Source organism: Lactuca sativa, chromosome 2 (assembly GCF_002870075.4).
Source record: "Lactuca sativa cultivar Salinas chromosome 2, Lsat_Salinas_v11, whole genome shotgun sequence".
Lineage (NCBI taxonomy): Eukaryota > Viridiplantae > Streptophyta > Magnoliopsida > Asterales > Asteraceae > Lactuca > Lactuca sativa.
Genome location: NC_056624.2, coordinates 13053749 through 13068223, shown reverse-complemented (window position 1 = coordinate 13068223; position 14475 = coordinate 13053749). Strand labels below are relative to the sequence as shown.

At 36.1% G+C, this 14475-nt stretch overlaps 1 protein-coding gene across 1 annotated transcript; it reads right to left on the bottom strand.

The window, feature by feature from the left end:
* Positions 1–6068: 6068 nt before the first annotated feature.
* LOC111902910 (stemmadenine O-acetyltransferase) lies at positions 6069–7769 on the bottom strand. The gene has a single exon (XM_023898724.3). The coding sequence runs from the start codon at positions 7713–7715 to the stop codon at positions 6300–6302; it is 1416 nt and encodes a 471-aa protein (XP_023754492.1). The 5' UTR covers positions 7716–7769; the 3' UTR covers positions 6069–6299.
* Between the last annotated feature and the right edge of the window lie 6706 nt (positions 7770–14475).

The window sequence follows — 14475 nt, the reverse complement described above, 5'->3', positions numbered from 1 at the left end:
GTGTTACATGCGACGGGAAAAGGCGATTTACCTAACACATAGTGTGAGTAGTGTAATCACTAACCCATTAAATTGTCTTATTTTATGGGTGTATTAGCGCGACTACAACGAGGAAAAGACACTTCTCGGGTTCCATGTGCTGGCTCCCTCTGTCTACCTCTTATCCTTGACTGGGATCGACATTGGTTTTCTTCGGGTAGTTACCTAGGGTTCTCTTTTCGTGTAGACATATTGAATTTCTACTCCGTCTTACTTCTGATTCTAAATCCGAGTGTCAGCGCTGTCTTACTTCTGATCCTACCCCTGAGTGTCATCGCTTCATGATGGATGACTGGAAGTCTCAGAAGTTCAGGCAGGTTTCCCCACCGGTGTCCCTAAAAGGTATAGGCGCTTGGTGGCTTCAATTGTCTCATCCTAGTTCATCTATTTCCGAACTGGAAATCTTCTAAATGAACCTCTTATGGGTCTGAATCAACTCTTTTGTCAAACATTAAAGTGGGTAGGGTTTTCTACAGGGTTCGTGTGAGAATGGAAATGTCTAAAGAATCCTAAGAGATTATTAACATTTCACTGGGTGATCCACATCGAGTCCTGCTACAATTACATAGGGTACACAAATTATATATAGCTTAGATCCGATAGGCCTTCAAATATGTGATACTACTCTATATCCACATCCAAACAAGGAAAAGGAAGTAGAGCGAAACCACACATTCTTAGCCTATGGGATCCTTATCATATATAACCTTAGAAGTATACCCTCTGTAATCATAGGTATATCAATGAGGATCTTTTTAGTTTTTCACACAAGGTTATCTATGGATCCTAAAATACGCCTATGGTATTTTAATTACTTGTTTGATTCTTAACTTTTGAATATGATTATGGGATTAATGTGAGTCTTTTAGTATTCCAAAATACTTCCATAGTATTTTAAACTTTATGTTTGGCTCTAGCATTCCTAGTTGGTAAGTTTCAGATTCGTTGCAACACCACCATCACTCCCAACCACACGTTGGTCGCATCTCGAATAAATGTAGTTGATCAGGTTACATTTATTCCAGCTTACGACTACATAACTGCCCAGGTTTGACGGTAATGGTCAACATCCAAAGAATTTTATTCGTTCTTCTTGTGATACTTTTGTTCGAGTGTTTTAGATTCTGGATGTTATTATACTTTGGTAAAATATGGTTATATTTAAAAGTATAATTCTTGGTCAGAGTGTTTTATCCCAATGTATTTATAGGCTATATATCTTTTGTGAATTGATATACTGAGCTCACTATAAACAATGCTCTGATACCAATCTGTCACACCCCAAAACCGGAACGGCGGAAACGTTCTGGGGTGGATGACGTCATGTCAAGTATCACAACATATGCAGTATAGTAATCAAAGTACAACAACCATTGCATTAATAGTAATAATTTTACATAGTTTACATTTCATAGTAACATCAAAGTAATACAAGGAATAATATAGATGTAGCTTCGTACTAGGTTGTCTTCACAAAAGCTCCCGGGATGTACCTGTCTATCGCTGACCTGAGAATACAAGTTATTTTGAAAGCGAGTATCAACATTTTATAATGCTGGTGAGTTCATAAGTATTTTGTGTCATTTGTATAAATACGCATTTCTATTCAAAATAACTTTATGAAAGATAGTATTTTAGAATCTACGGTGTATTAGCTTCCTTTCCAGAAAATCCTATATTTCTAAATAAAGGCGGTCTTCTGCCAAGACCCGACAGACTTATGTTTTAAGGAGTAATTTTCCCCAGAATACTAATATTACCAAAGTACGGTATTGACTTTAAAGAAAATATGAGAATATCACTAGTAAAAAAACTAGGGGCAAAATAACATATGCCTCAGCAGTAATACTGCTGACTAAGGCAAAAGAAATCATAGACTCCAGGAGAGTATCGAATGAATGATACGCCCGGTTTAGTCTAACAAAAGGAAACAAAGAATCCAGACAGTATCGAATGAACGACACAGCTAGCAAAGTCTAAAACAAGGAAATACAGACTCCAGACAATATTGAATGAACGACACAGCTAGCAAAGTCTAAAACATCCGGTAATCCTAAGTGGGTTGTTTTAAAAATACAATGTTAATTCTCGTGACCTTAAGGCCATGAATTATAAGGTAAACATGGAGATACTCGTGACCATACGGATTGACAATAAAGTACTTGACGCCCTGCAAGCGTCGGAATAAATGTGACATTTGTCACCCCTTGGCTTGGTAGGCCGGGGACTGTAGCTAGCAGTCAGGGTGCGGGAGTGTCAGTCCCGATAGATCTATACACAGAATGCCCGCTCTCCCTCCAGGAGACTCTTGTTACCAACTTGACGACGGGGAGATCTGTGTCTTGAAGATGCATCTCGTATTTTGAATTCTATTGTAAGTACTGGAATAACAATGTAGACTTGCGAATGAACTGACTCCTTTGGAATTATCTGGACTAGAAAGAGTTATTAGAATCTCCTAACTATTCCTATAATAGTTACTAGTGTCTCTGGTCTACGAATGATGAATGGAAGGACGCCCTTGCTACCCAAGGGAAATGAACTGGTCGATGGAAACATTTATGTCCATATATGTATACATGATATATATAACTAATGTTTAAACGATCTTCGGATGGATAACCGATACCCACCAGACCACATCCCAACGATGAAAAGGAAATAGGGCGAACTAGCCTTCCTAAGTCTTTTAAACATTATTTATATAACTATACAAATACATGCATGCATTTAACAAAATAAAAGCATAGAAGAAAACTTTGGAAAACCTTTACATATAAGAAATGTATGACTTGATGTCAATTTGTTAAAACAAGTTTTGAAAATCTTTGGAATCCTTTGAAAAACCTTTCATACACAGCTTTGAAAATGATTTTTATAAAACAGTTTAAGCGAAGAAAACCCTTGATAAGAAATTTCGACTAGATATCTCTTCAGTAAACAAACTTTGAAAAACTTTGGATAACCTTTAATGATCTTAAAAAGGGATATTCATACTTTAACAAGATTCGAAAACATGATTTGGAAATCTTTAAGCTGGATAAACAGTTTAACATGCAAACTCTATTTTTGTATACAGTTATTAATCACATGTGATTTATCTAATAGTTGTACAGTTCAACTTGTATTCCCCCCTATAAAAGCAGTTAAAATCATTTAAAAGGTTAATTCAGGGGTATGAACTCACCTGCTGTAAGTGGATCGGATGGAGGTTTCGGTTGGGTGCTCGGTGTCAAGTAAAGACTTGAACACACTTAATGACCAAATAACATATGAAGACATATGTTTACATATAATTAGTGATTATAACAGTAATCAAACACGTATAAGCATCCGAATGTGCGGAAAAACACTTTGGTCAAGTGCTAGGAGGCTATTGGGTTGCAATAAGGGGGTGTATGGCCTAGTTAGGGAGTTTACTCTTCAAGAGTAAACTTTTTATGGAGATTTTGGCCCTAAGACCATATCCCCATGAGTTTACGGCCATAAACTCATGGGTGGTATGTTGTTTGATGCTCAAAGGTCTTATATCACTTGTGGAATTAGGCTAGGTTCAATTCTAGGGCATAGGAAGGGGTTAAGGCTCCAAATGAACCATTTAAGGGAGTTCACTGCTGTAAAAATAGAGTTTACGTCCGTAAACTCTCATTGGGTCCTTCAATTCATGATTTAAGGGCTTAAATGAAAGAATACAAGGTTCTATGCATTATTCCAAGCTATATGGGGAAGTTAGGGCGTCATTTGGCCTCTTTAAGGGAGTTTACGGCGCATGGACCAATCCTTTGGGGGTTTATGGCCGTAAACTCCTAAGTCCATAGTTTCTTTGATGTTTAATGCCCCTACTTCAATGGTGGTTGATTCTAGACATTTACCCTACCCATAGGAGGTGTTTAAGGGCAAGTTTAACACCTTAAAAGGTGCTCACGACCCATGAAGAGGGGTTTACGGTCCATGATTGTTCTTGGGCTGTAAACTCATGTTTACTCTCCATATGATATGATTTTGTGGTTCTAAGCTCATACATGCAAGTCTACAAGTCATATCTAAGCCCTAAGAGTGATTTGGAAGGGGTTTGGGGCTTCAAAACCCCACTTATGGGTGTTTACGGTCTAAGAGTGTTCTTGGGCCGTAAACACATGATTTTGCTACTTTTGGATGTTCTAAACATGAATTTACATGTTAAATGAGCTGAACAACAAGTTAGGATAGATCACTTACTAGTTTGGAGCTTGAAAGAGGCGTTTTTGGATCAAAATTGGCTTTGTAGACAGAGGGTGTTATGAGGGTGGAAAAGTTTCAAATGGAGGTCCACCCACCCTTATGTAGGGGTTTGAGTTTGTGGCCCAGTGGAAATCTACCCGATACTGAAGTTGAACGGGGCTTTTGGTCGTACCCGATTGAATGGTTGAAATTTGACTTGATTGTAACTAAAATTTTTCAAGGGGATATTGAGGGTGTTTCACGTGTTTCTAAATGGCTTGGGCACTCATGAAGACATAATAGAAGTCCCAATTTAATTAACCTAATCCAAAAAGTTAACGGAACAATTAAATAAAGCGAATTTTATTAACGGAAAAAGAGGTTAAAATGTCGGGATAAATTTCAGGTTGTCACATCATCCCCCTGTTAGTGGGAATTTCATCCCGAAATTAGGGTTTTGGAAAGGAAGTAGGCATGAACTATCGGGTAGAGAGATGAGGGTACTTCCTATTCGGTTGGTCCTTGCGCTCCATAAATCAAGGTTTCATTTAATCATAAACACGAATCCGCTCTCTAACCCCTTATATCTTCTCTCATGTCAGCTTAACGGCCCTCCGGCCGCCTTCTAGACCCTCAAAACGGCAGGTATGAAATTTTCTTTTTACACAAGTCGAAGTGGAATATCGTAGATGATGAAAAATGGTGGAATGATATGGGGTATTTATAGTTGAATGAAGGTGGAATTAATATGGAATATTAGGGTTAGATTTGAATAAGGAAACTAATTGTGGCTTAGGGTTTAAGCAAATAAAAATAAGGTAAGTGGTGTTTGGGGAATAACTAACTTGGAGGGAATTTCCATCCAGCTTTTATGCTTCATCTTCAAGGCCGATTTTGGATAAGATAAAAGCCAAACTAGAAAAACGGTTGTCTCACATAAGTCGTAGGAAATTTCGTCTACTTTGCAGAACATTTTGAATCACGTCAATTGGACTTATTAGTCATCAAATATACCCAAAACACTGAAGAGGGATCAATCTGCCAACAATATCCTTTTTGCATCTTTTCAGCTCCATTCTCCTCCTTTTGCATTCCAGTTTCCATTTTAACTGTAACTGAATATTTCAAAAAATATTAAGTATCTTTTAGTTCTAAATAATAAAAAACATAGTATAAAATAATAAGAAAACATCAGTGGATATAAAGACCGTTAAAATCTGAGATCGTATGATGAAGTTATGATGTTCAGAACACATGACCTAAGTAATCAAGTAGTCGAGATCGCGATGAACATAAGCATCAAAAGGCTCAAACACCTCATTAATGATTGTCTCACGTAATATATCATGAGAAAAACTTAAATAAATCATTCATAAGTACTTAAAGAAATCATTTGTAAGTATTGAATGAGTACAAAAACAAAAAAATAACTTATTTTGCAACAAAAAAAATATTAAGGACTACATATGTTCAAAAAAATTAAGGACAAAATATGTACAAAGTGAGAAATATATAACTCTATTAAGTTATTTTTAGCAGCTAACCTGGAATAGCTGATTATATGGATTGAATATGCACAGTTTATCAAGTTGAAGGGGATAAATATAGATAAAAAAACTCAATGTATACAAATCGAAAAATATATTAACTTTTTAAGTCATTATTTTTTTTTACAAATATAAACGAGAAGTGATGGTTTGTTTTTTGTGGGTCATCCAAGAAAATCCATTTTTACAAATAAGTTTAAAATGAGTCAACGATTTGAATGGTTTAAAATCCACCCATTTTTACAAATGATTTCTAAAATCAACCCGTATTTATAAAAACTCTCCATGTAACATCAACTTTTGTTTCTGCAAGACACTTGTCGCAATTGAATATCGATATCAAGAAAATAGTTAACAACACACAAGCACAATAAAAACGTAGAGCGTTAAATAGGCCTAAATGATGTGATGTGGGCTCGACAGCTGCCTGGCCACAAATCCAGAATCATTATTAAAAACCCACAATCATCATGCATATCCGACTTCCTTTTTTAAATTTCCACGATTTAAAAATCAGGCCGTTTGAAGCGGATTTATTTCCTTTACAAATTGGTCAGTTGCCTGGCCAAGTCCTGCACCTAATGCACCAATTTCACCATTTAGAAGAGGACTTGGATCTAATGAAGCATATGAAAGTAACTCTTGATTCTTCTGTAAAATCTCCATTTCTGATTCATCCAAATTCACCCATGCTTCTATTCCTTCACCACTTTTCGTGTCCATTAGTGTCACAAACTTCACAAACACGGGCGCGCCCTCAGCTACAACACCTGTCACCCAAATCGGCTTTCCCCAACCAAAGTCAATTTCATAGAAACCCATCTTGCACCAACTCGAAAAACCATAGTTTTCTATGGCTCCTATCGAGCCAGTTATCTCCCCCATTTCTTGTAAAGATTTCTGCATGGCGAAAGACCCTTCATCTCCTTGTGCTTTCTCCACAAACTCAACGTTGATTTTTGAAATACTTTCACGCACCCTATTCACCAAACTGTGCAACGGTGTCTCATCGCTAGCCAAACACACAGCATTTGAGACCCAAACGATGTTACCAATCAAGTGATTCGAAAAGTTGGATTTAATTTTGGGACGAAGATTCACCCAGTGTGTTAAACTAGATGGCTTCTGGATACCACATGCTTCTGTAGTTGCAGCCATTGCACACTTCCATATCAAACTAGATACCACCTCAACACGAGTAGGTCGTTGCACACCGTTACTCTCTGCCCTGTCTCTCAGTCTGGATATAGCATCCGGCCCAAATACAAACCTTTTTGTGCGACACTTGCCTTCCTTTAACAATGACTCCCCCAACACCATGAATGTGTCTCTGAGCCATGAGCCTTTCGCAGGGAAAAGAGATGGAGCGGTGAAGTTTGGATACACAACTTCTTCAGCTCCACGAGCCATGTTACTCCATGCTTTCATAAACGTGTACACAGCAGCCCCATCAAGGATTTTGTGTGAACTGCATAAGCCGATGGCAATCCCACCACATTCGAAAATGTTCACTTGCACGTTTGTTACACGATTACCAATACTAGACTTGTTAAAGCTAGGTTCACATGGCAAAAAGGTATTGATCAACCCGTGATCAGGATGCCGTAGAAATTCGTCAAGACGACCGCGGACCAAAGCTACAATATAGTTAGCACCAATATCGTTACAATCGATAGAAAGATCGTTCTTGATTGTTCCTGCAAGTGGGTAAAACCAAGTCAAGGTCTCAGACAAAGACTTCTTTAGAACCTCTGACCTTTGTAGGGCATGATTGGAATTGTCGCCATTGTTATTGGGGTAATATAAGATGATTGGTACATAAGGACTTACAATAATCTGATCTAACGCACAAAAGTCGAATGTATTCAGATGGGATGGTGTTGGGGAAGAGGGTTTGATATTTTCTTTGGAAATTATTTTTGTTTCCATTGCAGAGAATTATCGTTCAAGGCTAGAATAGGTAAGTAGATGGATGACAAAGGATATGCCAGACCCTATGCCATTTTATAGGTGATGAATCGTGCAGCTCTTGTGTATAGAGTAAATAATAAACAATTATTTAGGGGTTTATATTGTATGGAACTTTTATTAATTTTTTATGATTTATTTTTTAAATTCTTTAACAATAATAGTAAGTGTTTCAACTTTATAACAATAATTCACTTTGTACAATTTTGGTCTCCTTTGGCATGCTTACTTTTAGCTTGAAATATTATCTTCATAACATTTTAATTTGAAATAATAGACAGAAAATATATCATTCATATCGGCTTATTAATTCGTAAGTAGTAAACCTCAAGAATGATGATTGTGGTTCCGCTAGCAATGGAGCGGGTTCGGAGCGGATCGACCTCGATCCGAACCCATTAAGCAATTTTTTAAATGTGGATCCAAACCTGATCTAGAACCGGCAGAGTTTTACATAATAAACTCATACTCTTATCCATCGGATAAACGGATTTTTAACCATTTTACCTTAGTCATTTACAATATTAAAATTAGGCTATAATTATGCATTACAATACATATAATATGAATCACCAAAATTAGACAACATTCATTCCAAAATAAACTTTCACATAATCAAATTTTAGTGTCGCCTATGGAGATTGCTTCAAATATTTTACGGTTTTCTGTTAGCTTGTGAATAAATTCAATAATAACTTTCAAAGCATATTGAACAACCAAGTTAAGAATATGTTCACAATAACAAACATGGAACAATTTAACATTCAAGGGGATAGAAGACTTCTCACAGCGGAAAGACTGAACTCCTCGAGTCCTATACTAAACAGTACACACTGTATTGGTGATTGATAAATGTATAACTTATAAATAATAATTAATATTATAAAATTTTAGACGGGACAGGTCATAAACAAATCGGATCGATAGTGACTACTACAAAAAAAGAGCATTACCGATGTAACATCCTAAAAATACAGTTCAAAATTTTCATTTTTAAATCATTAATTAAACCAGAATTACTAAAATCATGTATCCAAAACACAAACCATAATATCTCAAATGTCAAATAGTATATCCATATCAATCATATGTCAAAATAATATCTCAAATGTCAAAACAGTATATCCATATCTCAAATGGCTAAAAGTTATGGTGTGTGTCATACAGTCATCCCGAGCTCTTCTCCTTGCTAGTGGAAATACCTAAAACCAAAACTGAAATTATAAGCACAAAACTTAGTGAGTCTCCCTAAACTACCATATACCATACACATAAACACATAATAGCATACATTGGGCATTGCCCACTACATCGGGCCCCGCCCGACATCGGACGAATCCGACATCGAGCTCGGCCCGGCATCAGGACTCGCCTGGCATTGGACTGAAGTCTGGCATCGGCCCCCCTCAACCTCGGATCGAAGTCTAGTATACATATAACATATCAACAAGCATATAACATAAACATATAAGCTAAACCTTCCTCGGGCTTGCCTCTGCATTAGACTGAAGCCCAGAACCTATAACACGTAACATACAAACTAAACATTCCCCGGGCTTGTCTCGACATCGGACCGAAGCCCGGAACATATAAACAAACACATGCAAGAATCAAGAAGACATCAAGCATATAAATATTCCTCGGGCTTGCCCCGACATCGGACCGGAGCAACATATAATCTACATCAGGCTAACACTAACATCCTGATGGGTTTTGGTCATAAGACATCCTATGTGCTCATACAAACCCTAATGCTTGGATCTAGGTTTCTCTATTGTACATGCTTTGAATCCAAGATTTTAAACCCTAATTCTAGCATATGGAAATTGATATTAACATATAATTAGGTTTATGATATTACCTTGATTGTTATGTAGCAATAACAATCCCAATTCATCCTTGAATTGACTTTGGAAGGCTTAGAGTCACAAGTGTCACTCCTCTAATGGTTCACAAACACCATAAGCAAGAGGATGAAGAGGAGAGAGGTTGGAGGCTGCCAAAACCGTGTGAAAACCCTAGCAATAAGCTTGTTCACGTTTTTGGTCCTTAAGGGATCTATATATAGTGAGACAATTAGGGTTATCTAACAAGAAAACCCTAATTTGGATGCTTAAGCCCTAAGCAACCCATGGAGCCCTTTTCATAAGGCCTTGGACGATTTCATATGGGCTTCCCCCATAGACTTCGTCCACCTTATAATATAAGGCAATCCATGGCCCAAATTGCAATTATCTTATAATTACAATTCCAGTCCCTTAAGTTTAATTAATCTCTTTTAGTCACAAAACTAATTACCAATTAATTATTGACTAATATTAATTAAACAATATGATTTCTCCTTTAATATATTATTCCCATAATATATTAATAAATCATATTTAATCCTTTCTCTCCATAATTCATCCTATCAAGTTGCTTTGGTGAAGGCAACTCAAAAGGACCATGCACCATCAGGTCAAATACATACCAAAATAGTTATTGACTTAGACACTAATCCAACAGTCTCCCACTAGGATAAGTCTAATAAATATTTTGCGTATGACTTCAGATCCTGATCTGCAATCATAGCTTTCCAAAGCCGCTGTCAACTCTGATCCTATCAGATACGTGTGTCCTTAGATAAGGGATCATATATTCCTCCATTCTAGATATCATATGAGATATGATTTCAGGTCATTCTCTTTGTACTATATCTCGATTCCGATTTATGACGACTGACTAATTGAACAAATCAAATTAGCCCTAGCCCGGCCGAGCATTTACGTTTGTCATCACTTAACCATCGAGGGGCCCAAACATATCGTTTTTATCCTGCTTTGGATAAAAGGAACGGATAAACTTTGATACAATGCTTTCTTGCACTTACTCACCATATCACACACAACAATATGTTTTATAACACCAAGTTACTAGTGCGTTTACATATTATCAATGTGCAACCGATTTGCAAGATACAACTCACACATCTCGGTTTCAAGAATATAAGATGTTATCGTCTCACCAATCACTCGTGACAAGATCCATGGAGCGATCCAAGTGAGCGTGGGTTTGATCCAATGCTCAAATTCATATTCATAAGCACTCATGAACGTTGCAGCAAACATTTTCTTATGTCTAATGCTCTTTAGACAATCCACACACCAATTCACGTCAGTCTTCATTCATACCTACTTCCAACATATGAACGACTGTAGCCCGTTCGAATAATTTGACTGTTCTTAACCAATTAAATTATTTAGGAAGTCAAAACATGCAAAGTGAAACACAAGAATAATACTAATCCCATATGGCCTCAAACCTTTGAGTATAAATAAAACTCCTTTTATTCATCACCATATCGATTACTCATTATTTGTCGTTTCGGTTAATAAACTTCTTACTTGAATTACAACACTTGTCCCATGCTCCTAGCAGGCACACAATGTTTACCTATGGTTCTTACTTTGTGAAATAGATCACATTGAACACATTTCCAATCATTCTCATTTCACAACTCCAAATCCTTTTTCCATAAGTGAAAGAATTCTTGCTACTTATAGAATATGCTAGATCCTAACATTTTATGCAATGATCCTTTCGTACTATCATTGCACCAAAGTCACAAAGACTATTGCCAATGAAATTACAAAGTCCTCTATCGGAGATTGTTACAAGACAATTCCTTGGACGTGATGTCTCTCACTCAAAGTACATTCTTTGAACATCCTTTTGCATAAAAGATTCTAATCTAGTCATAGATTTTAATATTCAATTCCCAATATGGACACGTTTCCATATTTTCCATATGACAACTTATTCTTAATAGAATCTTATCTATTCATAATAATTTCGATATGGTCCATCTAATATGGAAACATTTCCATATTTTCCAATACTATACTTCCAACTACTGACAAGCGACCAATCCTCGACGAACTTTGGATTGTCCTTGGATAGTTGTTTAATTATATTAGTCAAAACCGATTCTTGTCCTTTTTCACTCTAAATGTGCTAGATATTTGTAAAATTTTAGAATGGTCAAATATTATAGCATTTGCAATCGATCCTATACCCGAATCGTATGGGACACGACGCATAATGTTTTATTTGCTATGTTCTCAAAATTCGAATTGTGAAGAGGAATGTCGTAATCATAATCGAAATTTTAAGAACACACTATGTACCTTTGACTAAATTTATTAACATTTCTCAACCTAAGCCTTTAGATTTGAAATGAAGCATAATATTCTCTCCCTTAATTATAGCAAAACAACTTTACAACCCTTACTACTTTGCAAGGTATAACTCTTGTTTTCTCTAATTAATATTGCCAACTTGCAATACGTGCCTTAATAATCATACAATCATAACATTTATGCTCCCACTATCATGATGATTATTATAAAACATAACACTTATGCTCCCACTAGCTTCGACATGTATCCATAAACATCTTAAATTTCAGAAAAACAATACTTATTGAATTTCTTAAGTTCATGTTTCTAATACTTAATGCTTTGATAACCTTTTATCAAGGCTTTTTGAACTTATACCCCTTTGCCTTAGATACTTCATATGTGTGTCTAATCAATTAAGACTAATTGACAAACCTCACAATTCAAATTATGGAAAGGGTTACCGTAACCATAATCGAATTCGAGAATGCAATTTTACAATCACTATCTTCTTAAAATCTTTCTTAGTGAAAGTATTTCCTCACAATCATTTTCCTGAAGGAGGAAATCTTATGACACTTAGATTTAAACGGTGTATGTGTTCCTATCCATGTGAATTTGTTAAAACCAAAGTTTACGACAAATTCAAACTAATATGGATCGAACTTTCTTAATCTCGATTTCTTGCCTTATGGTAGCACAACTGCCCACCATGTCTTCCAAGTAGTTAAGCAGCTCACCCTTTCCTATCAATGTACCTTTCATTGATTAAGGTGCCTTGCCTTTGATGCATTCGAACGAGAACTCATAGAACTTATACGCATAATTAACTCAATTGGAACGGCATAGAAACAAAATAATGTCAATACGATAGGTTGTAAACCTCAACTCGTGTGCTAGTGATGATCGATAAGGTCTATTTGATTTGTTCTTGGAACTTTTCAAGACCAATAAGACTCCTACTTACTCCTTGATATATAAGATTCTCTTGTCAATAATCATTTCTTGACAAACAAATATTCAAGAGTTAGTGTAGTTTTTTTGTCAAACACTTCATAAATTGGTCCTAGTTGGTCTTGTCTTATCCAAGACATCACAACTCTCCACAATTGATGAATGTTATAAACCTTCTTAATACTTATCACTCAATGTTGCAATCTTAACTCTAAGACTTGTTTTGGAACGAAGTATGATTGACTTCTTGATTTAACCATTTCTTTAATTCTTGATTCCTCTTCTTAGACATACAATTGTACTAAGACTCACTTAGAGGATCAATTGAGATATGGTTCTTAATCATTAAGACCTATCATAAAGCATAACAGGTACTCTCCCTTCTTCTTATAATGGAGAAACTTTTATCTTTCTGCGTACTTGGTTTTTCTTATTTGTTTTGCTATTACACTTAATCTTGTAAGTGTAATCATATTTACTAAACCTTTAGTGAATCATGAAGAATATCATTGTTACTCTTATGGTGGACTTGATCAACACGCAACTTTGTGTGCTCGATCTCCTAGTCCTTCACTTGACACTTTGTCAATGAATTAGTCTAATTTCCAAAATATGAAATTTCTCATTCATTGTGCAACCAAGTTGCATGATTCCAAGTTTCTGTCCAATTGAAACTTGGGCGATGAGAAACTCTCCTTATTTGGTAAATTCTCGACTTTCCATAAATAACATAATAAGAACCAAATCCATTATTGCTAATATTCAAACATCATTTTTCATACATGCCATTGCAAGGATAAATAAATAATATAAAATCAAAATTTATTTTATTGCGGAAAAATTTTGTCCTTACAATGCAATTCATTGAAAAACTATGTTAATAAATCTTTCTTAGCAATCTAATTCTAACTCTAAGTAGTAGCTCAAGAATCTAATCTTCGAGAAATGCGAGCGAAATCCATTCCTTCACGGTTAGATTCTGCTCACTTCTTCCCTTAAGCTTCCTTTCTTTTCTTCGATCCTACAAAACATCAATTGCAATCTTATCACATTATGTATTAAGAATCTAGAATAGAAGCTTAAAAGAGTTGGTTAATGGATTTTACCTATATTAGAGCCATACGTTTTGACTCTCCCATCTCTTAGATCTCTTAGGTAAATGGGACAGCTTCGTCTCCAATGCCCCTTCTCTTGGCAATGAAAGCAAATTGACTCTTTTGGAACATGACATGGAACTACTTCAGACATTGCCTTTCTCTTATGATCAAAATTTTCGATCATAGCATGTCTTTTGTTGCCATTGTCTATATCCATAGAGGTCTTGAAGGCAGATTCACCAATCAACTTTGCTTTTCTATTGCGCCAAACCATTGCTGAATCAGCAGTAATAAGCATATAGGTGAGATCTATAAGGGCCACGTCGCGGTTCATCATATAGTACTCTCTTACGAACTCACTATATGAGTTAGGAAGTGAATGAAGAACGCAATCAACAGCCATTTCCTCATAGACGACGGATCCCAACATTCTTAACCTATCAATGTGTGACTTCATCCCTAGGATGTGTGCACACACCGACTTTCCTTCTTTGTGTTTACTTGCTAAAAGGG